At 58.8% G+C, this 27962-nt stretch overlaps 3 protein-coding genes and 1 non-coding gene across 4 annotated transcripts; 3 read left to right on the top strand and 1 right to left on the bottom strand.

Annotated features, from left to right (window-relative positions):
* The first annotated feature begins 8536 nt into the window (after window positions 1–8536).
* LOC131841832 (uncharacterized) lies at window positions 8537–9148 on the top strand. Its single transcript, XM_059190179.1, has one exon. It carries the CDS (start codon window positions 8537–8539, stop codon window positions 9146–9148), a length of 612 nt encoding a protein of 203 aa, XP_059046162.1.
* A 755-nt stretch (window positions 9149–9903) lies between these two features.
* LOC131841831 (uncharacterized) lies at window positions 9904–13008 on the top strand. Its single transcript, XM_059190178.1, has 2 exons — window positions 9904–11977; window positions 12848–13008. Exons 1-2 carry the CDS (start codon window positions 9904–9906, stop codon window positions 13006–13008), a joined length of 2235 nt encoding a protein of 744 aa, XP_059046161.1.
* LOC131841833 (U6atac minor spliceosomal RNA) lies at window positions 12531–12620 on the top strand. Its single transcript, XR_009357466.1, has one exon. It is a non-coding gene; the product is annotated as a U6atac minor spliceosomal RNA (small nuclear RNA).
* A 13110-nt stretch (window positions 13009–26118) lies between the features above and the next one.
* LOC131841830 (uncharacterized) lies at window positions 26119–27234 on the bottom strand. Its single transcript, XM_059190177.1, has one exon. It carries the CDS (start codon window positions 27232–27234, stop codon window positions 26119–26121), a length of 1116 nt encoding a protein of 371 aa, XP_059046160.1.
* Between the last annotated feature and the right edge of the window lie 728 nt (window positions 27235–27962).

Genomic DNA, 27962 nt, shown 5'->3' with positions numbered 1-27962 from the left:
GGTACAAGACCCACACACCACCTCGCCATCCCTCCGGCGGGGTGACGGTCTTTTGAAGATTTTTCCACACGTTAAAAAAAAAAAAAAAAAAAAAGGTTAGTTAGGTTATAGTAGTGTGTCTGTTTGTTCTTGTTGATTTATCTTTACTTTTCTTTCCTTTTTTCTCTTTTAATTAAAGTTAGGTTAGGTTTTGTATATATAGTTATGTTAGATTAGTTAGGTTAAGTTGATTCTATCTTGTTTTTACTGTTGCGCTGAGGTGGTTTGTGGTGAGGTCACCGGGAGCGGCAGGGGGTAACCCCTGTTTGCTGTACCTGCTCCAGGGGAAACCCTGGAGCAGCTTGTGGAGGCGCTAGCCTCCGTATTACCCGCCCGACTTAGGTTGGGCGTGTTACTGCTGCCGACGATTTAAGGGAGTTGGCTGGTACTACCAGCCCCCTTCTTTTCCCGTCCCCCGCCGGGGGGGACGAGGAGTACCTGTCCCTACCCCGGGACCTGGACTTTTGGTCCATGACGGACTCCGTCACATTGGCGGACGCCGACACGGTGCGGTCGGCGGCGAGGTCGCGGCCCGTCTCGCGAGCAAGGTCGCGGGCATCTCGGCCCTCTTCAGCGTCGTCGACGCGCTCCACGCGCTCGACGCGCTCGATGCTGGTAGAGGACGATTTGTCCGGCTGCCTTGTGTCGAGCGAGGACGGGCTGGCGAAGGCGGCCGTGCCGAAGCGGCCGCACGTGGATGGACCGGGCCCTTCCGGGGCGGCGGGCAAGCCGTCCAAAATCCCCTGCCCGTCGTCCGGGAACGGGGTAGTCCTGGTGGTGCCCGTGGGCCGGGCCACAGAGAGTCCGGCAACGTCGCCGAAGTCCCGGCGACAGGAAAAACGGAGGGACGACGGAGTGTTCGTCCGACCCTCGGAGGTTCCTGCGGCAAAGGGGAATGTCCCCCGAAAGGATGACTCGCAGCCTGTGGCCGTCTTCAGGGCGGAGGCCCAGAGAAAGCTCGGGGCTGCCCTGGACACGGTGCACAGGTGCGGAAACTTAAAGGGGACCGACCAGAAGCAGCTGAAGGAGAGCATCAGCTCCGTGATGTTGATGGCGGAGGAACTGGACGGGAGTGCCGTCATCAACAGCGAGTTCACCGCGGGCGCCGTCAAACGGCGAATGTTGGAGGGCAGGTGGAGGAGCTCCGTAAGGAGAACAAGGAGCTCCGAAACCAGCTCCTGGCGCTCCAAGCCGATATGCGGCGGCTCACGGCGAACTCGGGGTCGCAACCTCCTTCGGCTGCTTCCCAGACGCCGCAGGGGCCTGCGAGGGTAAGGGCACCTGGCCCGACCCCTGAGCTAGATGAGGTCGGGGCCTTCAGGGCGGAAATAATGAGGGCCACCGGGGAGTTGATAGATGCCCGAATAGGGATCCAAATTGAGAAGGGCATCAGGGAGATAAAGGCCGCCCTGGGTCTCAACTCCCCGGCGACATCAATCCGCCCTGATCACCGCCCGCCGCTGCAAAGCGACGGGCAATACGAGGTGTTGTCCCGGCTCCCCGGCGCAGGGGGACCGGGCTTCAGGGACGCTCCCCATCTGCGGGGGCGCGAGGCGCAGAATTCCCGCCGCTTCAACCCGCCAACCGGCCTGCCTCTGGCAGCCAACAGCCGGGGTCGTCGGGCGCGGGGCGCGCAACCGAGGGCTGGAGCACAGTGGTACGACGGGGCGGCAAAAACCGCAACGTCCCTGAGAGGCAGACCCAGAGTACTCAGAGTACTCAGAGGACCTCTGGGGCTCCTTCTCAGGGGAAGAAGGGAAAGCCGGCCCCGCCGTCGCCATCAAAGTTGCGTGCCCCGCGATCGGCGGCGGTGGTGGTTACCCTGTGCCCGGAGGCAGAAGCGGCGGGAGTGACCTACTCCGCCGTCCTCAAGGAGGCGAAGGAAAAAATCAACCTCGCCTCTTTGGGGATAGGAAGCCTGCGCTTCAAGACCGCGGCTACTGGGGCCCGGATCCTGGAGATCCCAGGGTCCCAGACGGGAGACCAGGCCGACGCGCTCGCGTCGAAGTTCCGGGACGTCTTCCCGGCCGGTACGGCCCGAATCGCCAGGCCCACACCAACGGCCGAAATGAGGGTCATGGGCCTGGATGACGGTACCGACCGGGAGGAGGTGGCGGCCGCCGTGGCACAGCACGGCGAGTGCACGGCGGACGCCGTCAATGTCGGGGAAATTCGGCGCGGCGCGTCGGGCCTGGGCACCTGCTGGGTGCGGGCCCCATTGGCCGCGGTCAAGAAGGTGACGACGGCAGGGCGGATCCGGATCGGCTGGGTCTCAGCCGCTGTGGAACTGCTGCGGCAGAAGCCACTCCGGTGCTTCCGGTGCCTCGAAAGCGGGCACGTGCTGGCCAGGTGCTCGCACGAGGAGGACCGGAGTGGCTTGTGCTACCGGTGTGGGGTTCCCGGCCACAAAGCGGCCGGATGTTCGGCGGCCCCACACTGCGTGGTTTGCGCAGCGGCGGGTCGCCCAGCCGACCACCGGGTGGGGGCCAAAAAGTGCCCCCAGTCCCGGTCCAAGAGATCGAGGGGATCCGCACTGTCGTCGGCCCGCGGCAATGGCCGCCGGGGAGAGGCTGAGGTGATGGACACCGGTCAATAATGGCAGTCCATCGCCTCCTGCAGGGGAATCTCAACCACTGCGCGCGCGCCCAAGATCTGCTTCTGCAGAGCGCGGCGCAGTGGGGAGTTGACCTTGCAGTGGTCGCCGAACCATATCGTGTCCCACGAAGTGACCATTGGTTCGGCGACCCCTCTGGCCTGGTGGCCATTGTCGGCGCGGGCAACCCCGCGACCCCGCTCGTCAGCCGCCTATTCGGCGGAGCGGGGTACATAGGAGTGAGTTGGGGGGAAACCGTCGTTGTCGGGACATACTTCTCTCCGAACAGGACTCTCGCCGAGTTCGAGCAGTTCATGGACGGGCTGGGGGCCGCTCTGGAGCTATACCCGGCCCGTCCAATGATGGTGATGGGGGACTTCAATGCCAAATCCACGGCATGGGGCTCCCCCATCACCGACTCTCGAGGCAGGGTCCTGGAAGACTGGGCGGCCGCGGCCGGCCTGGTGGTGTTGAACCGAGGGTCGGCCGCCACGTGCGTGAGACAGCAGGGGGAGTCGCATGTCGACGTATCCCTCTGCAGTCCAGCGATCGCACAGAGGGTGCGGAGCTGGCAGGTGTTGGATGAGGTGGAGACTCTATCCGATCATCGGTATATCCGGATAGATGTTCTCCCCTCACCCGTAGCTCCGCACCCCGGTCGCCAGGAGAGGAATGTCCCACAACTCCCCAGATGGGTGTTGAAACGTCTGGATAAAGACGTGCTGATGGAGGCTTCCATCGTCCAGGCCTGGGTTCCCATACCGGAGGGGCCTGTGGAGGTCGACGCAGAGGTGGGCTGGTTCGACGAGGCTCTGTCGCACATTTGCGACGCGGCGATGCCCCGAGCCGGCCCTCGACCTCCTAGGCGTCAGGTGTACTGGTGGTCGGAGGAAATAGCGGCGTTGAGAGAGGAATGCTCCGCCGCCCGCCGCCGGTACACCAGGCACCGCCGACTCAGGCGGGGCCGCGACGCCGACGAGGAAGCACAGCTGTACGAGCCGTACAAAGAGAGGAAGAAAGCTCTGCAGCTGTCCATCAGCAGGGCCAAGGAGACAGCCAGGGAAGAACTCCTGGAGACCCTGGACAGGGATCCATGGGGGCGACCTTATAGGTTCGTCAGGGGCAAATTACGCCCCTGGGCGCCCCCGTGGCAGAGGGTCTCCAACCGCAGCAGCTGGAGGAGGTGTTGGAGGAGCTGTTCCCGAGACAGCCTCCCTTCACACCTCCTCCGATGATGCCGCGTGGCAGTGATGGAGAGGCCAGCGGCGTCAGCGCTGCTGCGGTTCCTGCCATCACCGAGGAGGAGTTCGCCGCGGCCGTGGATAAACTCCGGGGCAAGAACGTCGCCCCGGGTCCGGATGGCATCCACGGCCGCGTCCTGGCCTTGGCCCTAAACACCCTAGGGGACCGACTCCGGCGCTTGTTCAACGCGTGTCTGGAGTCGGGACGGTTTCCCAATCAGTGGAAAGCGGGTAGAGTGGTCCTGCTCCGCAAAGCGGAGCACCCTGCAGGTTCGGTGGTTCCCTCGGCGTTCCTCCCCATAGTGCTGTTGGACGAGATCGGCAAGCTCTTCGAGAGAATCTTGGCGGGCCGACTCGTCCAACACCTGTCTCAGGTAGGTCCCGATCTCAGCCCGAAGCAGTTCGGGTTCCGAGAGGGGCGCTCAACGATTGACGCGATCTCGCGTGTGCGCTCCCTCTCGGAAGAGGCGACGTCCCAGGGTGGGGTGTTGTTGGCGGTCTCTCTAGACATTAAGAACGCCTTCAACACCCTGCCCTTTGCGACTATTAGGGAGGCGCTGCAGTACCATCGCGCGCCTCCCTACATTCGGGACGTGATCGGGGCCTATCTCGAAGACAGGTCTGTGCTCTGCACGGGGCGGAACAGCGTTGTAGTGTCGAGGGAAATGCAACGCGGTGTTCCACAGGGATCGGTTCTGGGCCCGATCCTGTGGAACATCGGGTATGATTGGAACCTGCGGGGCGCCCGTTTAACGGGCACTGACCTCGTGTGTTACGCGGATGACACCTTGGTCACTGCCCGGGGGCGGGACCTACGGGAAGCTACCCGCTTTGCCACGGCAAGCGTGGCACTGGTCGTCGGCCGAATAAGGAGGCTTGGGCTCCAGGTGGCGCTGGAGAAGACCGAGGTCCTATGTTTTCATGGGCCTCGGCGCGCGCCACCTCCGGATGCCCAGCTGGTCGTCAGTGGCCAGAGGGTGGGGGTCAAGCCCTGTATTAGGTATTTGGGGCTTGACCTGGACAGCCGTTGGAGCTTCCGCGCTCATTTCCGGAACCTGGTCCCTCGCCTTATGGCAGCCGCCGGCGCTCTTAGCTGGCTGCTGCCAAACGTGAGGGGCCCGGGAGAAGGTTCCCGCCGCCTATACCTCGGCGTGGTGCGGTCCATGGCCCTGTACGGGGCCCCCATCTGGGTGGGGGCCCTTGGTAGGGAAAATGTGGCCTGCCTCAACAGGCCACACAGGGTCATGGCCATACGGGCCATAAGAGGCTACCGCACCATATCCGGGGAAGCGGCGGGTCTGCTGGCGGGGTCTCCTCCGTGGGACTTGGTAGCGGAGCTCCACGCGTCAGTGTATCACTGGCGCGCGGAGCGACGTTCCATGGGGAGGCACCCGCTGGTCACGAGACCGAAGCGCGGAGGTCCGACGTTCGGCGGATCCTCAGGATCGAATGGCGGGCGAGGTTGATGAGCCCGTCCGGCCGGCCTGAGGACCGTCGAGGCTGTCCGTCCCATCCTCAAACGGTGGATGAATAGGAGATGGCCACTGACGTACCGCATGACACAGATACTGTCCGGGCACGGCTGCTTTGGGCGGTATCTGTGTCATGTGGCGAGGAAGGAGCCGACGACCGGCTGCCACGAATGCGGAGGTGTAGAGGACACGGCGCAACACACGCTGGAAATATGTCCAGCGTTTGAGAGTGAGCGCCGTGTCCTCACACGAATAGTGGGGGACGATCTCTCGCTGCCGAATTTAGTTCGGAGGATGGTCAGTAGCGAGAGATCGTGGCTGGCGGTGAGCTCCTTCTGCGAGGAAGTTATCTCGCGGAAGGAGGCGGCGGAAAGGGAGCGGGAGTCAGCTCGTCCCGCTTCCCTCCGCCGCAGAAGAGCCAGGCCTAGAGGTGGGAGCGTATCCAACTCCGTCCCCCTCTATCCCCCACTGGGGCCGGGGTGACTGCCTTGAGGGAGGCAGTCCCCCCAATCCAAAGGCCCCGGAGGTGTGCGCGTGTACCCACACGCCTCCACAATGGAGTAGGGCGAAATAGGTCGCCCTAACCACAAAACGAGATGGGGCCTGCCCTACAACATCTACAGGGCGGGCCGTCGCCGTCGGAGCTGGGGTAGAATGCACTTGCGAATCCCCTGGCTCCGGCATAGGCGCTCGTAGGTACACCGTGTGGTTTTTTAGTGGGTACAAGACCCACACACCACCTCGCCATCCCTCCGGCGGGGTGACGGTCTTTTGAAGATTTTTCCACACGTTAAAAAAAAAAAAAAAAAAAAAGGTTAGGTTAGGTTGGGGCGTGAGTCGGGCAACCTCCAAGTATGGGCCTGCCATTGGGAGGCTTCCCCATCCTCGTGGATACGTCCGCGGGGAATGGTGGCCGAGCAATGGTTTGGTTCTGGTACGCCCCGGGCGGGATAGTAGTCGTTCCTTCGGGATACGGCTACTATGTCGGCCGATAGTCCGGCGAGTAGGAGTAGGCACCTCTTTTGTCTTTTCTGTTTTCGTCTTTGTCTTTTCTTTCTTCGTCTCTTTTCTGTAACTCTGTTTTCTTTTCTTCTTTTTCGTCTTTGCCTACTGACAAGTCAGGTCCGGTGGGTGCTTAACTGCGCAGCCGGACAGCACTTCGGTGCAACTGGCTTCAAACCGTAAACCTCCATTGGGTGTCGGTGATCACGTCTATCGACCCGGTGTAAGAGCGGGGACTCTTGGCTTAACCGCCCGGGGCTGCGAGGAGCCAACCTCTATAAAAAACCTTTTGTTTAAGCTCGGTGCCCGGCGAGGGACAGGGCGTCCTGTGGCGCACGCTGTTGAAATTCATTTCAGTTAGCGTGTTCCCCGGGGCGTCCGGGTCGGAGGAGTAACTCCGGCCGCAAGGGCACCAACCTTTGGGCACCAGCCGCACCCAAAGAGTATTAGGCCGCAGTCGGTAGCAGGGGGCAACGCCGGCTGTGCAACCGTTCCCCCATACTCGTGGGACTTAATATGGATGCTTTAACAAAAAACCAAAATGAGGATAGGTCTGAGAAGGACGGAGTGATGTCTGGGTCCGTGACGGACGGCGTGATGGTAGTGTCCGAGAAGGACGTCGTGCAGAGGGGGTCCGCGAAGGACGGCGTACAAATGAAGGAGTGTGCGGTGGTGTTGACCAGGAGTGACCGCAGTGATTTGGAGGAGGCTGGCCCTAGCCGGGAAATCCCGGATCTAGAACACTGGGCCAGGATAAACATAGCGGCAGAACAGCGAAGCCGGAGGACAAGATCCAGGACTGTTCGCGGGATCGACTGCGATTCTTCGCGGGCGAGCTCGTGCACAGGCCTGTCAGACATGGACATGGACGAAATGTTGCCTCCAGGGCGCAAAAGGCGTCTCTCGGAGGCCAAATCTGACACGTCGGCGGCGGAAAGCGGCCCACCTATCAAGGAGGGGAAAAAGAAAGCAGCTGGCCCCAAGTCTCGGGTGTCGGCGCAGAAAAGAAAAGAACTCGAAGCCTTCCGCTACGAGTTCTTCGACGGTGGAAAAGATGCGCGAAATGAGGAGGCTGCCGAGGTCATCCGCAGGGTCCGACTTGCGGTCCTCGACCACACGGCTGCCATTGAAGACGCGATCCGGAGGTCCGGAAACCTGAAGGGGACCTTCATTAAGTCTATGAAGGAGGGACTGAGCGGGATCAACAAAGTTATGAGTACCCTTCAGGGTGACTCCATCCCAAGCTCAGTCACGTCCCTGATGGTCCGGAACCTCCGGCTTCAGCAAGAGGTGGGAGAACTCCGTAAGGAGGTCGCCGAGATCCGCTCCGCAAAAGCGGCAGGACCGGCCAAGAAGACGGACGCTCCCCAGGGTGATGGGCTTCCCCTGTCGGGGTCTGAGCTGAGCTCCTTTAGGGCTCAAATACTGAGAGACGTAGGCGGTGCAGTCCGCACTATAATGGACAAGAAGATGGGCCAGTTTATGGAGGAGGTTAAGGGGATGATAAATTCCCCCCTTCCAAGAGATGTCCAAGCCGCACCAGTGGCGCCAGACTCGGCCCAGCCCAAGGATGCAGTGGTCTCGCAGCCTGCATCCAGCGTAGGAGATCGAGTACCTGATCCTCAAGGCCAAAAGAGTGGTTCCAAGGCCAAGTCAAAGAAGGCGCGTAAAGCAGCGTCTCAGGGGCAGCCAAAAACCCCAGTGACTGAATCTCCGGCTACCCCAGCCAGTCAACCTGCTGCCGGTTGCTCTTCGTGGGCGACGGTGGTAAAGGGAAGTCGGGGCAAATTGACATCGGTTCCCGGAGATCAAGAGGAGGTCACTGCCAACCAAAAGGCAGCAAAGGGGAAGGCGAAGCCGGCGCCCAACAAGAAGGTGGGTCCGCCGCTTCCTTCGAAGTTAAGGCCGCCCCGCTCTGCGGCGGTGGTTATAACGGTTGACGAAGCGGCGGAAAAAGAAGGCGTCACCTACGCCAACATCCTCCGCGAGGCAAAAGACAGGATCGATCTCCGCCCCCTCGAAATAGAGGGCTTGCGGCTCAGGACCGCAATAACAGGGGGCGGATTTTGGAGATATCCGGTGTCGCCAGCGGCGAGAAGGCCGACGCACTTGCGTCAAAACTCCGGGACCTAATCCCGGAGGACGTGGCCAGGGTCTCCAGACCCACCAAAACCGCGGAAATGCGGATCATGGGTCTGGACGACTCAGTGACGCCGCAGGAGATCGCCGCCGCCATTGCGCGCAACGGAGAATGTCTTGCGGAGGATGTGAAGGTCGGCGACATTCGCAAAAGCAGCCCCAAATCCCTGGGGTCATGCTGGGTTCGCGGCCCGGTGATGTCGGTGAAGAAGGTCACCACGGAGGGGCACATCCGCCTTGGGTGGGTGTCAGCGAAGGCGGAGCTACTGCGGCAAAGACCACTGCGGTGCTTCCGGTGCCTACAAAATGGGCATGTGAGAGGGCAGTGCACCCAAAAGGAGGACCGCAGCGGGCTCTGTTACCGGTGCGGAGAAAATGGGCACAAAGCCGCAGTGTGCGCCGCGGCCCCGAAGTGTGCAATTTGCGCATCACTGGGTCGGCCGGCGGACCATTGGGTGGGGAGCAAGAAGTGCACCCCGCCCAAGAGGAAGGGATTGACACGGCCCGCCTCTCAGGCACCAGGTCGTGGTAGCAGGAACGAGGAGGGGATGGACACCAGCTCCCCTCCTAGCGATCAGGAGGCAGGGGCGGCCCAAGTCGCCCCTAGATCGCTACCGGGCCGGGGTGACGACCGCGGGGGCGGTTCCACCCCACCACACTAGGCCCGAAGAAGTGTCGCGCATGTCCCCGCGCGCCTTACCCAGGGAAGAGGAGGGGAAGTAGTGGGTTCCAATAGGGAACCCGCAGAGATGGGCCCGCTGCTAGAGTGGGCCACCGCCATCGGAGTTGCGGTTGACTGTTATCGATCCCGCGACTCCGACATAGGCGTTGGGTGAGGGACATCTTGGAGTTTTTAGTGAGTAGGAGTGTCACAGTACCTGCGGGCTTCGTCCGGGGCCGGCGGGTCTCCATGAGGGATTTTCTCCAAGTCAAAAAAAAAAAAAAAAAAGGTTGGGGCGTGTGGTCGGGCAACCTCCTAGTATGGGCCTGCCATTGGGAGGCTTCCCCATCCTCGTGGATACGTCCGCGGGGAACGGTGGCCGAGCAATGGTTTGGTTCTGGTACGCCCCGGGCGGGATAGTAGTCGTTCCTTCGGGATACGGCTACTATGTCGGCCAGTAGCCCGGCAGGTTGGGCGTGTTCGCGGTTTCCCATGCCTCGACAAAGTCGAGGCTGCCGGAGCCGGCGAACCCCCCCCAACTTTCTCTTCGTTTTTATTTTTGGTTGTTGTTCGTCTTCATTTTTTGGTTTGTTCATCTTCTTTTATTTTTGGTTTTATTTATTTTGGTTTTATTTATTTTTGGTTGTCCTCTGTCTTTTTCTATCTTTGTTCTTTTCTGTCTTTTTGTTTTGTTTTCGTTTTCGTTTCGTTCGTGGGAGACCGGGACCACACCCGTAAAAAGGAACAACATGGACCATGGCTGCTCGCAAAGAGAAATTACCCCAGGGAGGTACCGGTCGCTCAGCGACCGGAGAATCCTCCTCCACCGCACCGGATTTGCCGGGGGTGGACTGTCCCACGTATTCTGGGGGGGACACGACCAGCTATGACGAAATGTGCAGGCGGGAGATGACGCGCAGGGTCGAGATCCTGGAAGAGCTGGAGGCTCTCGAAGCTCTCGACAGGGAGGCGCATATGGACTCCGAACGGACAGGGTCATCGCTGTCCATAAGATCGGAGGACAGCCTTGGGCCGGCGAGAGGGAGTACCTCGCCGCCCAAGAAACACCGCAAACGGCGGATTGTAGAGAGGCGCCGGGAGTTGGACTCCGACGACGACGAGGTAGACCTGGTGGAGGTTGCCTCGACCGGGTCCAGGTCGAGTCGGGCCAGGGGAGCCAAGAGAGGAGCGCGGACGGCCACGCCTGCATCCCGGATGGAGACAGGGGCTTCGGCGTCCGAAGCCGAGTCCTCCGGGTCTGCAGCTGCCGCTGCCCGCAAAGCGTCCGAGGAGGACATCTTGTTAGGCTCCGATGAGCTGGGAGCCAAGATAGGGAGCAGTGCCCAACAGGTGCTCGCCGCTGTCAGGAAGTCGAGCAACCTGAAGGGCACAGTGATTCGGGAGATCAAGACCGCCGTGCATTCCATCTGCGCGGCCACGGATATCCTGAAGGCGAGGTCCGGGTCCTCCGACGAAGACTCCCTTAGGCGAGAGGTCCACAAGTTGCGCGCCGAACTTGAGGCCGTGCAGGAGGTGAAGAGGGCCATGCTCAAGGAGGCCGTGGAGGAGCGGAAGAAATTCCGCGAACTCCGCATGGCGTCGCAGTCCTCCGCCGCAGTGGCCGAGGAACTAGCCCTGCTCAAGGCGGAGCGAGAGGGGTGGGAGCGGCAGACGCGGGAGAGCGTTCAGAAGCTTGAGGAGCTAAAGCAACTGAACGCTCTAGACCGTCGCGCCCTACAAAAGGCCCTCCAAGAGGTCGAGCGGCTAAAGACTGCAGCTGAACTTCCTGCAGTCGTAGTCGGCGGAAAGACGGCGACTGTGCCGGAAAGTGCCCCGCCCCGGGTTCTAAGAGAGGACGCCGAAGACCGGATCATCCGGCGAGTAGGCGAGATGATGGAGAGCCGTTTCGCCGAGATGGAGGAACGAATCTCGGCGAAACGAAGACGGCCAACAAAGGCCAAGAGTGCGCCTACTGCCGGATCATCCGGTACAGGGAACATCAGGGCCCAGCAGACCCGGGACCCTAGTGGTGGACGCGTCCCACAGCCGTCGACATCGACAGCAAACGCTGAGAGCTGGTCGACGGTTGTGCGACGCGGGAAGCGAAAAGGCGCTGGCGCAAGCCAGGCAGCTTCCGCCAAAACGCAGCCTGCGAAGGGGCCACGCGGCGGCCACACGGAGGAACCCCAGAGGTCCAAACGGAGGAGAAAGGTGAAAGTACGCCCCCCTCGGTCATCGGCAGTGGTATTGACCATGACGCCGGGAGCCGAGGAGAGGGGCGTCACCTACATGTCGGTGCTCACCGAGGCGAAGGCCAAAATATCTTTGGCGCCGCTCGGTATCACCGACCTGAGGTTCAGAGTCGGACGGACCGGGGCCCGTATCCTCGAGATTCCCGGCACCAATACAGGCGAGGCAGCGGACGCGTTGGCTGCCAAAATTGAGGAGGTCCTACACGAGGACGTCCGGGTCACGAGACCAGTCAAGTCGGCTGAGCTGCGGATCGTTGACCTGGACGACTCGGTGTCGGTAGCCGACGTCGTCGTCGCTGTCATGCGCGAAGGGGAGTGCAGGGAATCCGCGGTGAAAACCGGCGAGATTAGGCGCAATGCGCAGGGTACGGGTTCCATCTGGGTGCGGTGTCCGGTAGCCGCCGCGAAGAAGTTGGTCGAGGCCGGCCGACTGAGAATAGGGTGGATGGTGGCGCGGGTGCAGTCCTTGGACCCGAGGCCGCAGCGGTGCTATCGCTGCTTGCTCACAGGGCATGTGGGCCTGCGATGCACCGCCGAGCAAGATAGCAGCGGAATATGTTTCCGCTGCAGCGAGCCCGGCCACAAGGCCGCACGGTGCGCCGCGCCATCACCGAACTGTCGGTACTGTGCCGCGGCGGGTCGCAAGTCCGACCATAGAGTGGGCGTCACAAAGCAGTGTCGCCCGCCCAAGGCCCGCGCCGCGGCGCAGGCCACAGGTGGGGGGGGGGAGTCGATGGACACCTGAGTAAAATCAGGTGGGCATCGACTCCATATTTGACCCTAGGGTGGAGGATTGTTAGGGCAATCCGAAGCTCACCGGGGAGGCATTAGGGTCTGGAGGTGGCGTGCAGAGACTGTTCCCTGCACGCCTAGATGGAAAGGTCCCTTCGATGGGAACCATGCCGGTGGTCTTGGTGAATGCTTTGCGTATCCCATGGCCACGGCGATTATGTCGAGGAGGAACAGTCGTCAGGTTTTTAGCAGGTAGGAGTCCGGCAGTATCCATTCTTCCCTAAGGGAATGGTTCTCCATGATGGATTTTCCTGACGTGAAAAAAAAAAAAAAAAAAAAAAAAAAAAAAAAAAAAAAAAGGTTAGGTTAGGTTAGGTTAGGTTAGGTTGGGGCGTGTGTGTGTCTATTGAAAGGAGAGACGGTTAGCACTCCCCTTGACAAGGATGGAACACACAAAATGGTTAAGGCACAACTTGACCACATTTTTTTGAGCAATAGAAAGTAATAATTGGTTTTTGGCGCAACTATTGTAGTGTTTTTGTGTAATCTGTTTTTTCTTTAGTGTTTTTCTTTTTTCTTTTCTTTTATTGATTGGTTAGGTTAAGTTTGTATATATATAGTTAGGTTTGTATATATAGTTAGGTTAGCATAGTTAGTTAGGTTAAGTTAGGTTAAGTTTGATTCTTGTTCTTTTCTTTTTCTTTTATTGTGCTGAGGTGGCGGTGTGGTGTTCACCGGGAGTGGCTGCACTGAGCAGGGTCTAATTCTGCCTAGTGCGCCCGCTCCAGGGGAAACCCTGGAGCAGTTTGTGGAGGCGCAAGCCTCCATTGTACCCGCCCGACTTAGGTCGGGCGTGACCCCTTTGTTGTCGGGTTGAGGAAGTTGGCTGGTGGTAGCAGCCCCTTCCTTTTCCCGTCCCCCGCTGGGGGGGACGAGGAGTGTTTGTCCCTGCCCCGGGACTTAGCGTTTTGGTCCATGTCGGACTCCATCACGCTAGCGGACGCCGACACGGTGCGGTTGGCGAGGTCGCGGCCCGTCTCGCGGGCCAGGTCGCGGGCATCTCGGCCTTCCTCAGCGTCGTCGACGCGCTCTACGCGCTCGACGCGCTCGATGCTGGTGGAGGACGAGATGTCCGGGTGCCTGGTGTCGATCGAAGACGGGCTCACGAAAACGGCCGTGCCGAAGCGGCCGCACGCGGATGGACCGGGCCCTTCCGGGGCGGCGGGCGGGAGTGCCAAGCCGTCGAAGATCCCCTGCCCGTCGCCCGGGACCGGGGTGGTTCTGATGGTGCCTGTGGGCCCGGAGAGTCCGGCCATGTCGCCGAAGTCCCGGCGGCAGGAGAAACGGGGAGATGACGGGACGTTTGTCCGTCCCTCGGGGGTCCCTGTGGGGAAGGGGAAGGCCCCCCCTAAGGATGACCTGCAGCCTGTTGCCGTCTTCAGGACGGAGGCCCAGAAGAAGCTGGGGGCTGCCTTGGAGACGGTCTACAGGTGTGGGAACCTGAAGGGGGCCGACCAGAAGCGGCTGAAGGAGTCCATCGGCTCCGTGTTGATGATGGCAGAGGAGCTGGACAGCAGTGCCGTCGTCAACAAGGACTTCACCGCGGGTGCCGTCGAGCGCCGGAAGTTGGAAGGACAGGTGGAGGAGCTCCGTAAGGAGAATAAGGAGCTCCGAAGCCAACTCCAGGCGCTCCAAGCGCAGATGCGGCAACTCGCGGCGAGGTCGGGGCCGCAAACCCCTTCAGCCGCTTGCCAGGCACCACAGGAGCCTGCGAGGGTGAGGGCACCCCCTGGCCCGACCCCGAGCCGGATGAAGTCGGGGCCTTCAGGGCGGATATTATGAGGGCGACCGGGGAGCTGATTGATGCCCGTATCGGTGCCCAAATAGAGAAGGGCATCCGGGAAATCAAGGCTGCCCTGGGCATCAGCTCCCCGGCGGCATCAATCCGCCCTGAACACCGCCCGCCGCTGCGAAGCGACGGGCAGTACGAGTTATTGTCCCGGCTCCCCGGTGCAGGGGGACCGGGCTACAGAGACGCTCCCCATCTGCGGGGGGGCGCGAGGTGCGGAATTCCCGCCGCTTCCGGCGAGTCAACCCGCCAGCCGGCCTGCCTCTGGCAGTCAACGGCCGGGGCCGTCGGGCGCGGGGCGCGCAAACGAAGGTTGGAGCACGGTGGTGCGACGGGGCGGCAAAAACCGCAACGTCTCTGAGAGGCAGACCCAGAGTACTCAGAGTACTCGGGGGACCTCTGGGGCTCCCTCTCAGGGGAAGAAGGCTAAGCCGGCCCCGCCGTCGCCATCGAAGTTGCGTGCGCCGCGATCGGCGGCTGTGGTCGTTACATTGTGTCCGGAGGCAGAAGCGGCGGGAGTGACTTACTCCGCTGTCCTCAAGGAGGCGAAGGATAAGATCGCCCTCGCCTCCTTGGGGATAGGAAGCCTGCGCTTCAAGACCGCGGCTACTGGGGCCCGGATCCTGGAGATCCCAGGGTCCCAGACGGGAGACCAGGCCGACGCGCTCGCGTCGAAGTTCCGGGACGTCTTCCCGGAAGGTACGGTCCGCATCGCCAGGCCCACCAAGACCGCAGAGATGAGGGTCATGGGCCTGGATGACGGTACCGACCGGGAAGAGGTGGCGGCCGCCGTGGCACAGCACGGCGAGTGCACGGCGGACGCCGTCAATGTCGGGGCGATTCGGCGCGGCGCGTCGGGCCTGGGCACCTGCTGGGTGCGGGCCCCATTGGCCGCGGTCAAGAAAGTGACGACGGCAGGGCGGATCCGGATCGGCTGGGTCTCAGCCGCTGTGGAACTGCTGCGGCAGAAGCCACTCCGGTGCTTCCGGTGCCTCGAAAGCGGGCACGTGCTGGCCAGGTGCTCGCACGAGGAGGACCGGAGTGGCTTGTGCTACCGGTGTGGGGTTCCCGGCCACAAAGCGGCCGGATGTTCGGCGGCCCCACACTGCGTAGTTTGCGCAGCGGCGGGTCGCCCAGCAGACCACCGGGTGGGGGCCAAAAAGTGCCCCCAATCCCGGTCCAAGAGATCGAGGGGATCCGCACTGTCGTCGGCCCGCGGCAATGGCCGCCGGGGAGAGGCTGAGGTGATGGACACTGGTCAATAATGGCAGTCCATCGCCTCCTGCAGGGGAATCTCAACCACTGCGCGCGCGCCCAAGATCTGCTTCTGCAGAGCGCGGCGCAGTGGGGAGTTGACCTTGCAGTGGTCGCCGAACCATATCGTGTCCCACGAAGTGACCATTGGTTCGGCGACCCCTCTGGCCTGGTGGCCATTGTCGGCGCGGGCAACCCCGCGACTCCGCTCGTCAGCCGCCTATTCGGCGGAGCGGGGTACATAGGAGTGAGTTGGGGGGAAACCGTCGTTGTCGGGACATACTTCTCTCCGAACAGGACTCTCGCCGAGTTCGAGCAGTTCATGGACGGGCTGGGGGCCGCTCTGGAGCTATACTCGGCCCGTCCAATGATGGTGATGGGGGACTTCAATGCCAAATCCACGGCATGGCGGGCTCCCCCATCACCGACTCTCGAGGCAGGGTCCTGGAAGACTGGGCGGCCGCGGCCGGCCTGGTGGTGTTGAACCAAGGGTCGGCCGCCACGTGCGTGAGACAGCAGGGGGAGTCGCATGTCGACGTCTCCCTCTGCAGTCCAGCGATCGCACAGAGGGTGCGGAGCTGGCAGGTGTTGGATGAGGTGGAGACGCTATCCGATCATCGTTACATTCGGATAGACGTTCTCCCCTCACCCGTAGCTCCGCACCCCGGTCGCCAGGAGAGGAATGTCCCACAACTCCCCAGATGGGTGTTGAAACGTCTGAATAAAGACGTGCTGATGGAGGCTTCCATCGTCCAGGCCTGGGTTCCCATGCCGGAGGGGCCTGTGGAGGTCGACGCAGAGGTGGGCTGGTTCGGCGAGGCTCTGTCGCACATCTGCGACGCGGCGATGCCCCGAGCCGGCCCTCGACCTCCTAGGCGTCAGGTGTACTGGTGGTCGGAGGAGATAGCGGCGTTGAGGGAGGAGTGCTCCGCCGCCCGCCGCCGGTACACCAGGCACCGCCGACTCAGGCGGGGCCGCGACGCCGACGAGGAAGCACAGCTGTACGAGCAGTACAAAGAGAGGAAGAAAGCTCTGCAGCTGTCCATCAGCAGGGCCAAGGAGACAGCCAGGGAAGAACTCCTGGAGACCCTGGACAGGGATCCATGGGGGCGTCCTTATAGGTTCGTCAGGGGCAAATTACGCCCCTGGGCGCCCCCCGTGGCAGAGGGTCTCCAGCCGCAGCAGTTGGAGGGGGTGTTGGAGGAGCTGTTCCCGAGACAGCCTCCCTTCACACCTCCTCCGATGATGCCGCGTGGCAGTGATGGAGAGGCCAGCGGCGTCAGCGCTGCTGCGGTTCCTACCATCACCGAGGAGGAGTTCGCCGCGGCCGTGGATAAACTCCGGGGCAAGAATGTCGCCCCGGGTCCGGATGGTATCCACGGCCGCGTCCTGGCCTTGGCCCTAAACACCCTAGGGGACCGACTCCGGCGCTTGTTCAATGCGTGTCTGGAGTCGGGACGGTTTCCCAATCAGTGGAAAGCGGGTAGAGTGGTCCTGCTCCGCAAAGCGGAGCACCCCGCAGGTTCGGTGGTTCCCTCGGCGTTCCGCCCCATAGTGCTGTTGGACGAGATCGGCAAGCTCTTCGAGCGAATCTTGGCGGGCCGACTCGTCCAACACCTGTCCCAGGTAGGTCCCGATCTCAGCCCGAAGCAGTTCGGGTTCCGAGAGGGGCGCTCGACGATCGACGCGATCTCGCGTGTGCGCTCCCTCTCGGAAGAGGCGACGTCCCAGGGTGGGGTGTTGTTGGCGGTCTCTCTAGACATTAAGAACGCCTTCAACACCCTGCCCTTTGCGACTATTAGGGAGGCGCTGAAGTACCATCGCGCGCCTCCCTACATTCGGGACGTGATCGGGGCCTATCTCGAAGACAGGTCGGTGCTATGCACGGGGCGAAACGGCGTTGTAGTGCCGAGGGACATGCAACGCGGTGTTCCACAGGGGTCGGTTCTGGGCCCGATCCTGTGGAACATCGGGTATGATTGGAACCTGCGGGGCGCCCTTTTAACGGGCACTGACCTCGTGTGTTACGCGGATGACACCTTGGTCACTGCCCGGGGGCGGGACCTACGGGAGGCTACCCGCTTTGCCACGGCAAGCGTGGCACTGGTCGTCGGCCGAATAAGGAGGCTTGGGCTCCAGGTGGCGCTGGAGAAGACCGAGGTCCTATGTTTTCATGGGCCTCGGCGCGCGCCACCTCCGGATGCCCAGCTGGTCGTCAGTGGCCAGAGGGTGGGGGTCAAGCCCTGTATTAGGTATTTGGGGCTTGACCTGGACAGTCGTTGGAGCTTCCGCGCTCACTTCCGGAACCTGGTCCCTCGCCTTATGGCAGCCGCCGGCGCTCTTAGCTGGCTGCTGCCAAACGTGAGGGGCCCGGGAGAAGGTTCCCGCCGCCTATACCTCGGCGTGGTGCGGTCCATGGCCCTGTACGGGGCCCCCATCTGGGTGGGGGCCCTAGGTAGGGAAAATGTGGCCTGTCTCAACAGGCCACACAGGGCCATGGCCATCAGGGCTATTAGAGGCTACCGCACCATATCCGGGGAAGCGGCGGGTCTGCTGGCGGGGTCTCCTCCGTGGGACTTGGTAGCGGAGCTCCACGCGTCAGTGTACCACTGGCGCGCGGAGCGACGTTCCGTGGGGGAGGCACCCGCTGGTCATGAGATTGAAGCGCGGAGGTCCGACTTTCGGCGGATCCTCAGGATCGAATGGCGGGCTAGGCTAATGAGCCCGTCGGCCGGCCTGAGGACCGTCGAGGCTGTCCGTCCCATCCTCAAACGGTGGATGAATAGGAGATGGCCACTGACGTACCGCATGACACAGATACTGTCCGGGCACGGGTGCTTCGGGCGGTATCTGTGTCATGTGGCGAGGAAGGAGCCGACGACCGGCTGCCACGAGTGCGGAGGTGTGGAGGACACGGCGCAACACACGCTGGACGAATGTCCAGCGTTCGAGAGTGAGCGCCGTGTCCTCACACGAATAGTGGGGGACGATCTCTCGCTGCCGAATTTAGTTCGGAGGATGATCAGTAGCGAGAGATCGTGGCTGGCGGTGAGCTCCTTCTGCGAGGAAGTTATCTCGCGGAAGGAGGCGGCGGAAAGGGAGCGGGAGTCAGATCGTCCCGCTTCCCTCCGCCGCAGAAGAGCCAGGCCTAGAGGTGGGGGCGTACCCAACTCCGCCCCCCTCTATCCCCCACTGGGGCCGGGGTGACTGCCTTGAGGGAGGCAGTCCCCCAATCCAAAGGCCCCGGAGGTGTGCGCGTGTACCCACACGCCTCCACAATGGAGTAGGGCGAAATAGGTCGCCCTAACCACAAAACGAGATGGGGCCTGCCCTACAACATCTACAGGGCGGGCCGTCGCCGTCGGAGCTGGGGTAGAATGCACTCGCGATCCCCTGGCTCCGGCATAGGCGCTCGTAGGTACACCGTGTGGTTTTTTAGTGGGTACAAGTCCCACACACCACCTCGCCATCCCTCCGGCGGGGTGACGGTCTTTTGAAGATTTTTCCACACGTTAAAAAAAAAAAAAAAAAAAAAGGTTGGGGCGTGTGTCGGGCAACCTCCTAGTATGGGCCTGCCATTGGGAGGCTTCCCCATCCTCGTGGATACGTCTGCGGGGAACGGTGGCCGAGCAATGGTTTGGTTCTGGTACGCCCCGGGCGGGATAGTAGTCGTTCCTTCGGGATACGGCTACTATGTCGGCCGATAGTCCGGCGAGTAGGGTAGGGTAGTAGAAGAGGAGATGTAAATAGTCTGTATATACTTGTGAAAATATTTATTTTTAGGTTTAGGGTTGATTTAATTTATTGTCTGTATATAGTATTTTATAGTTATATTTTGTTGTTCCTTCTTCTGTTTTTGTGTTTTTGTAATGGGTTTTGGTTTTGTTTTGTTTTGTTTCTTTGTATTCCTCTTTTGTCTTTTCTGTCTTTTGTGTTATCTGTCCTTTTCGTTTTCGTTTTTTCATCTTCTCTTCGGTGAGCGGAGGTACGGGACCTCACCCGTCAAAAAAGGAAACAGATGGAAATGGCGAACTTACAAAGAGGTATACCCCAGGGAGGTACCACCCGCTCAGCGGGTGGAGAATCCTCCACCGGCGCACCGCATTCGGCGGGGCCGGTCTGCCCCACGTACTCTGGGGGGGGCAAAAGTCGCCAGGAGGTAGAGGAGGAAGAGGGCTGCGATATTGCAGCGGAGAGGAGGCAGACTAGGGCTGCTGCAAAGGGAAGCAAGGGGGGGAAAGAGACAGGGGGAAGGAATGAGGGGGGGAAAGGCTCAGTAGGAAAGGATAAGGGGGGGAAATCGGGGGACACAGGGAGTAAGGGGAAAGGGGGGAAGAAAAGGTATGAGAGGGAAAGGGAAATGGAGGTGGAGGAGACCGCGTCCGATGTCTCGGAGGCATCTGCCTTTTCGTTGGGCATGTTAGGCGATTACGGGCGCGATATCAGGTTCGAAAGGGCCTGCAGCCGAAGAAAGAGGAAGCGGCATTGCTCGGACTCAGAGTCGGAGAGAGATGCCCTTCATTGGACTGGAGCACAGCAGCTAGCGATGGCGCAGGAAGTCATGTCCCAGATCCCAACGCATGGGCAGAACCCCGAGGAGAGGCATCATCTCCTCGGGGATCCAGGCGAGAGCGAGGACGAGATCCAAGTCTCCGCGGAGATACTCGGTGAGAGGATTGAGATCGGTGCCAGGTTGGTCTTAGATATGCTGAGGAAGTCCACCAACCTCAAAGGCACCGTCGTCAAACAGATAAAGGAGGCGGTGGGCATGATCCGCGACGCTACCGAGTTTTTGGTGCGCAGGACGGCCACAATGGAGGTGTCTAGATTGCGAGCTGAAAATCTTCAGCTCCAATCCAATGACGCCGCCTGGCGCGCCGAAAATAAGAAGTTGGCGCAGGAAAATGTGCAACTACGGGTTGACCTGAGGAAGGCGGAAGCTGCGGCAGCGACTGCTGGACTCCCCGCACCCGTAGACGCTCAAGGACAGGACGCACCGGCCAGGGGCAACGGGCTCTCTACACCCGGGGCCCCAAAGCCGAGGACCTGTAGCTCAGGTGCACAAGTGCCCTGGGTACAGGCCTTAGAAGACTCGGAGGAGAGGATAGTGGCGCGGCTGACGGGCCTTTTCGAAGCCCGTCTCGCTGGAATCGAGGGAAACCTCCCGGCGCAGCCGCCCACAGGGAAAGACACTGTCGGTCCATCGGCCAATAGTCAGGGCGCTAGTTCTTCGACCCCCCCGGCTGCCTCCTCGGGGGCGAAAGGGGGGTCGAAGAAAAAGAAGAAGAAGAAGAAGATGGCCGCCATGGAAAGGGAGCAGTCCCAGGCTCCCAAGGAGGTGAGACCGCCGCCGTCGGCGACCAAGTCCAAGGAGCAGGGTTGGACGACGGTAGCGGCTAAGGGCCCTAAGCCCCAACAGAAGGGAAAGCAGGCCGGTAAAGGTCCTGCTAAGTCCACTCAGCCGAAGGCAACAAAGTTACGCCTACCCCGCTCCGCGGCGGTGGTGATCGCTTTGAAGCCAGAAGCGGTGGCGAAGGGCGTATCCTATGCGGCGGTACTGCGCGAGGCTCAGCAGAAAATAAATCTGTCTGAACTCGGCATTACCGCCCTACAGTACAGGCTGTCGGCAACAGGGGCTCGCATCCTGCAGCTCCCGGGCGCAGCCAGCGGCGATTTGGCAGACTCCTTGGCCGAGAGGCTGAGGGAGGTCATACCGGAGGAGGTAATCCAGGTCTCCAGGCCGGTTAAAACGGCCGACCTCCGTATTGGAGGCCTGGACGACTCGGTCACCTCGGCCGATATTGTCGCTGCTGTGGCGAAGGATGGAGGGTGTGCGGAGTCGGCCATTAAGGTCGGCGAAGTGCGCCGCTCCGAATCCGGAGCCGGATCTGTGTGGGTGCGATGCCCGATCGCCGCGGCAAAAAAGCTGCGAGATCAGGGCCGCCTGAAGATAGGATGGATGGCGGCGCCGGTGGCGCTGCTTAAGCAGAAGCCTATGCGGTGCTACCGCTGTCTGCTGCCGGGCCATGTTGGCATCCGGTGCATGTCGGCGGTAGACCGCAGCCGCGCATGCTTCAAGTGCGGCAAAGAAGGCCATAAGGCAGTGTCCTGTACCGGCAAACCGCACTGCGCATATTGCGCAGCGGCGGGCCGACGAGCAGATCACGCGGTGGGTAGTAGCAGCAAATGCTCCCCGCCGCGCGCCAAAGTGCGAGCGGAGACAGTGGAGGCGATGGAAGCTGAGGAACAGCGACCGTCGCCCCCAAGTACAGGCCTCACGGCGGCAGACGCGGGGGCGTCTGCCGTCACCTAAGGAGGGTGAGGCTGGGAGTAGGCGCGCGTGGTGTCCGCGCGCGCCACTCGAGGAGGAGGCTGCAGAGCCTGCGCTGCCGGGGTCGCGGTGGACTGCTATGTCGATCCCGTGACCCTGGCGCTAGCAGCGAGCGGAGAACACCAAGGGGTTTTAGCCGGTAGGAGTCCGGCAGTACCCACACGCTTCCCCCGGGGCGTGCGGGTCTCCATGACGGATTTCCCCTTGTAAAAAAAAAAAAAAAAAAAAAAAAAAAGGTTAGGTTAGGTTAGGTTAGGTTTTTTTTTTTTTTTTTTTTTTTTTATCGGAGCCTACCTCCCCACCGCTATTTCAGGGTGGGCCGTCGACTAACTTATAACTACTTACAAGCTAGGGGGTAGGGTGTCCGATCCACAAGTCGTCCCGGATGTTAAATTCCAGGCTTTTCACATGGAATAATTTACACACTTTCCTTTATTATTTTACAGTTCAGCTTAGCCTAGGTTTTACAACTATTACTTTAGGGATACATGCTACAGGGATTTTTATTTCTATTTGCTGTTTTCTATTTATGTTATTTTGTTCTAATTACATACTTATATCTATTCTAATTTTTATTTTGTTTTTATTACATATTTTTACTTTCTATATTGGACATTAGTATCACCATAATACTATGTAATATAGTTTTAAACTCTATTTTCGTTTGCTACCTTTTCTATTATTTTCATACTATATTCTAAAAATTTTTCTCTACTTTTCCTGTTCGTTATAATTTCTTTATACTTTTCTTCTTTTATTTCCATATCTATTTCACTTTCTATTTTATTTCTTAGCGCACCAAAACGGGGGCAGTGTGATAATATGTGTTGTAGAGTCTGTGGAGTATTACTGTCGCAGGGACACGACGGATCGTCCCTGAGGTGGAATCTATGCAGGTACGCAGCGAACCCGCCATGCCCCGTGAACAGTTGTGCAGTGTAGCTGTTTTTTACGATTTTGCCGACAGTTCTGTACGCTTCGGCTGCGCTTGGGAAGAATAATTTTGTAACGGAAGCAGTCTCGCTACACTGGTATCTATTGTCCCACTCCCCAATCGTCCGATCCCGGATCAGACGCTTGGCGAATGAGACAGGGCACCAGTCGTAGTCCGACCTCCTCTTCAACTTCAGGGCTGCGTCCTTGGCCAGCTGGTCGGCCCTCTCATTCCCCTCCCACCCCGCGTGTGCCTTAATCCAGTATATGCTTATTCTTTTGCCTCTCTCTATAGATGTTCTGTGCTTATCCCTAAATTCTACCGCTAGGGGGTGGGTGGTTGCCGGGTTTATTACCGTTTGTATCGCAGCCCTGGAGTCGCTGAGGATGCCAAACGTGGATGCAGGATGTTCCGAAATTAGCCCCATGGCTCGGCTCAGAGCCAGGAGCTCCGCCTGGTATACCGTACAGTGTGCCGAGAGAGCAAGTTTGAGGGCCTTGGTTTCGGTCGCTCTGTTCCACACTGACAGAGCTGCACCGACCCGGCCCTCAATCTTGCTCCCGTCGGTGAAGATCCTTATTTCATGCTGTTCTCTGACCTCTCGGTATTTCGCGTCGTCTACCAGGTCTTGGAACTCCAGCCTCCTTTGCCTTGCCGGGTGGGGCTTTTCAACTGCAGGCGTCATTCGCTCGACCTCTCTGTCCCCCACCAGGTCGCCGGGCTCGCCCCTCTTCGCCTCGTACAGCGAGGCGACTTCGCGTATGCGAAGGTCGAGAGGGAGGAGTCCGGATAGGACCAAGGCGGAGTCCAGAGAGACCGTGCGGTACGCCCTGCAAATTTTTTGGGCGAAGCCCCTCTGCACCACGTTCAGCTGCTTCCGAAATTCCAGCTTGGAGACCGAGGAGGCCCAAGCGCTTGCCGCATACAGAATTATCGGCTCCACCGCTGCCGTGTAGATGGTCCTTGTCACTTCTGGGTGCAGACCCCAGCTGACCTTTGCCGCCCTAGCCAACTGTTTGTAAATGGCTATAGCCCTTTTACAAACATCCGCCATATGGGCGTTGAAGGTCAGCCGGTGGTCAATGGTGAGCCCCAGAAGTTTGACCTTGTCTGTCATGCCAATGTCTACCCCTCCCATGCTCAGGCGTGGTGTGTCATATTTCAATTTTCTCGTTATTATTATTGCGCTGGTCTTGTGCGGTGCGAATCTTAATTTACTTCTGACACCCCACGCCCGAACATGTTCGAGGGCGGCATTGGCACGACGCTCGATGTCTAAGGCCGTCCACCCATCGAATACGAGCGCGACATCGTCCGCGAACGCCTGGCAGTAGATGCCCTGCTGTTCGAGCTCTCTCAATAGGGGGTCCAATAGTACATTCCACAGAAGTGGTCCCCCTATTGAGCCCTGCACACATCCCAGCCCCGCCTGCCGGATTGCCCGCGCCCCAGCATACCTCACCTCAACCGTCCTGTCACTCAGGTAGCTGTCGATCGCCCGTCTCAGGTTCACCGGGCACTTTTCCTCAGCCAGTCGGACCCTTATCATCGGCCACCACGCACTGTCGAAGGCGCCCTCTATGTCTAGTGAGATCAGTACAGTAATCTTTTTCTCTTCTAACTTAGTTCTTATATGTTTCATTAATCTATAGAGGGCGTCTTCGGCACTGCGCTGTGGCATGAACCCGAACTGGCGAGTACTAAACCTCGGTAGCAGGTGATACCTGAGCCGAGCGACCAGCATCTTCTCGTACACCTTCCCCAGAACCGGTAACAGTCCTATCGGCCTGTACGATTTGGGGTCGGTGTACGAGCTTTTGCCTGGCTTCCTGAGGACAATGACGGTTGCCTCCTTCCATCTTCTGGGGAAATACTGGAGCGCTAAGCACCTATTCAGCAGGGCCAGGAAATATACAGGGTTACCGCCAATCGCTCCCGAACAGATGTCGGCCGTAAACCCATCTGCACCGGGGGCCTTCTTCGGGTTGAATGACTCCACCGTTGACTCCAACTCGAGCATAGTGAAGGGGGGGTCGTTCCCATCTCTTTCCTCCTTATTTACCTCATCCGCCTTCCTTCTTATCTCCCTATGAACTTCCTCCTCAGTTTCCCTATTGTCCTCTGGGTAAAATTTTTTAGCAATAAGGTCTGCTGATCCTTGTGCACCCATTCTCTTCCCCCCCTCCTCCAGCATGACATCCTCCTCCCTGCCCCTTGTCCTTCCTATCACCCTGTATATCCCTTCCCACATACCTTCCCTGTCCTGCTTCCCGCAGAATCCCCTCCAACTCTCGACCTGTGCTTGTTTTACGGCTTCCTGATATTTTTTATTCTGTTCTAGGTAGAGAGCCACTACAGCAGCCCTCTGCGCCGGCTGCGCGTTCCTGATGCGGCGCCTCCGGGTGACGACCTCACGCTTCATCTTCGTGAGATTCGTCCACCACGGTATGGTAAGTGTTTCTGTATTTTTCTTGTATGGTATTGTCTGTCTGCAGGTGAGTGTAATTGCCTCTGTGTATTTTTCAATCGTGTGTTCGAGTTGTGAGTGTTGTGTTACTGTTTCGAGTTTCTGTGGTGTTAAGTGTGTGTCTTGCATAATTTGGGCCAATTTCTCACGAAATTGGCTCCAATTTGCTTTCTTTGTGTTGTATATGCGCGTGGTTCGTGTTATTTCTGTTCCTTTTGACTTTGTAATGTGTACGTGAAATGTAATACCGTTGTGGTCCGAACTGGTTAGAGAATCATCGACTCTCCAACCAGTCACCAGGCCGAGCGCCCCATCAGTACACGCCGTCACGTCTACGTGGCTACTGTAGTGTCTCCCCCCCCGCCATGTGTCGAAAGTTGGAGCGGATCCCACGTTCAGCACGTTCATGCCGGACTCGCAGATTAGCCCGCGCATCAGTTCGCCTCTTCGGTCTTCCCGAGGGCTGCCCCACCAGATGCTCTTCGCGTTCGCATCGCCACCGATGATCAGCCTGTTGGCCCCGACCCCCTCTCTGATTTTCTCTAGCTGCCCCAGGTATGGCTCTATGGGTTGGTCCGGTTCAAAGTAGTAGGACGCAAACGTCATCCCCCAGCTTCCCGAGCGGACGGTCACCACCGTGATGTTTTTGGTGGTGTATTCAGGATGTTGGGTGATATGAAGGCCTCCATCGAAAACCATGATGGCGGCCTTCACATCACCTCCGTCCGCTCCGGAAGACTGATAGACTCTGACGCCCCTGCGTCCCGCTACTTCCCCTTTTCCTCCCACATAGGGCTCCTGGAGCAGAGCTATTGAAACTCCCCGGTCGGCGGCTTCCATAAGCAGCTCTCCGGTGGCGATCTTACTGCGTTGTAAATTTACTTGGAGCACCTGGTGTTTTCGGGCGTTCCCCGGGGCAACTTTAGCAGTATGCTACTGATGCCCGGGCCAGCGAGTCCCATCTCCTACGCACAGGGCACTCATCATTGAATGCCGTGTGGCCCGTGTCCTCAGCCTTGGATCGGTGGCAATTTATGCAGCTGGGTGTCGCCCCCGCCCTCCAGTCAGGGCACTCGTTCTTCTGGTGCAGTCCCCCGCAATAGCTGCACAGGTCCGCGTGTTCTTTGCAGAACCGCTTACTGTGCCCATAGGCTAAGCACCTGGTACACTGCACCAGGGGGATTGATCGTCTACCCGGACCCTTTGCAGGTCGATACGGAGACGATCTTCCTCGAGTGCCCTCTTCCAGATGGCGGGTGAGACCTCCAGTACAATATGTGTGGTGTGCTGGTTCCTTGCCCTCTTCCTATATTTGACCGCTACTCTGTCCTCCTCCTTTCCGAGGCCGCGAAAAACAGCCCCGTTCTGGTTTCTGAGCGCTTTTAGCACATCCGCGTCTGAGTGCACTTTTAGCACGTCTCTGAGAACCAGAAGGGGGTCTCTGTTCTTCACGTCCTCGACGACCAGTCCCTTCCCTGCACTCCTCAGCCTTTCCCTGATCTTCGCCTTGTCCGCTTCCCCAGCACACCCCACAATCACCTTCCGATCCTTGGCCTTCCTGACACGCTCCACACGGACCCAACCCTCCTTTGCATCGACCGTCTCCCTGATCTTTTCCAGGACTACCTCCGCTGAGTCCTCTTCGTCCTTTGAGGCGACGACCACCGAGTGTAAGGTTTTCCTCTCCTCTGTGCGTCTTCCTTTCCCAGTGGCTGTCGCCTCGGCGTACGTCGCATGCATTGCCCTTGCTTCCTGTTCTTTCTCTCTACTCTCTTTTGCTTCTCTCTGTATCTCTTCCATCCTTTCTGCATTTTCCCTTAGTATTCTGTTGTTTTCTCTTATCCCGTCCATAATTTCTTCCATTTTCTTCTCTATTTCTCCTTTCTCCTTATTCTTCTCTTCTTCTTCCTTGTTCTTCTCAGCTTCCTTCTCCTTTTCCGGTGATGTCCCCTTCTCCTTTCTTCTTTCTACCTTTAGCTTTTCTAGTTCCGCTTCTGACTCCTTTACTAGCCTGTACAGCTTTTCCACCTGAGCCGCGGTGTCGTCTTTGAGGTCTCGGCGGAGGTTTTTGAACAGGGCCAAGTTGGATTTCGCCTTGTTGTTGCATAGGCGTGCCTCCTCTGTCCTGCTTTTTGTTGCAGATTTTGGGGCAATTTTCGCCTCGATCTCCCCGATGCTGCGCCGTACGCTGGTATTGGCTGCCGGCTCTGGTGGTGTGGCTGCACTCGCTCTCCTTGGAATCCTCGGCGGAGTCCTCAGCCCGAACATGGTGTGGACGGTGTGTTGTGTGTGTGTAATTTGTTTTAGGTCCTCCGTGGACGGTGTGTGTGTATACTTAGTGCCTGTAAAGAGGGTCACTAAGTATATGTTCTCCGCTTTGGGCGTCAATAGGTGGTAAATGTTACGGTGCAATTATTCGTTCTACCTAACTACCTACTATTACTTTGTATATATACAGTACCTGTATAGGGGGTATTGTGTATATACTAGTCAATTCCTATATCCGTCAATTGTCAATATATAGAAGAAGTAGCAAAATCTACTCTAGTACAGTTCCGGTTTTATTCTACTTACTCTATTTTACAATTTTTATTTTCCTAATTATATGTTTTATTTATACAATTTGTACTATTCTACTCTGTTTGTTGCGTTTGATTGTTTACTATTTATTATGTCAATATTTTACAGTTTTAAATGGGTTTTCCTAATTATTTCTATTTTAGTTTTACAATTTTAGTATGAATTGGGTGTATATTATGGGTGAATAATAAAGCCGTAGTATACAATTTTTGGTTTATCTTAATTTATCTTATATTTAAATCTTATCAAACTATATGTTACGGTTAAACCGGGATTCTGTCAGGTGGCCTATGGGGGTTGGGTCTTAGGGTTTGAGGGGAATAATTTTAAAAAAGGGGGTGGGGGGTTTTATGGGGGTGGGGGAATAAGGGGTATATTATTATGGGTACTTGGGATTTAGTGGGATTATGTTGGGG

Source organism: Achroia grisella, unplaced genomic scaffold (genome assembly GCF_030625045.1).
Source record: "Achroia grisella isolate CSIRO2021 unplaced genomic scaffold, CSIRO_AGI_Agris_v1 utg19338, whole genome shotgun sequence".
Lineage (NCBI taxonomy): Eukaryota > Metazoa > Arthropoda > Insecta > Lepidoptera > Pyralidae > Achroia > Achroia grisella.
Note: the sequence above shows the minus strand (reverse complement) of the source record. Positions and strands in the feature narration are given on the sequence as shown.

Coding starts and splice junctions, on each gene's coding strand:
- LOC131841830 (XM_059190177.1), bottom strand. CDS start 27,234: ATGTTCGGGCTGAGGACTCCGCCGAGGATTCCAAGGAGAGCGAGTGCA.
- LOC131841832 (XM_059190179.1), top strand. CDS start 8,537: ATGGGTCTGGACGACTCAGTGACGCCGCAGGAGATCGCCGCCGCCATT.
- LOC131841831 (XM_059190178.1), top strand. CDS start 9,904: ATGGCTGCTCGCAAAGAGAAATTACCCCAGGGAGGTACCGGTCGCTCA. Junction 11,978..12,847: donor TTTCCGCTGCAGCGAGCCCG/GCCACAAGGCCG, acceptor TATTGTGCTGAG/GTGGCGGTGTGGTGTTCACC.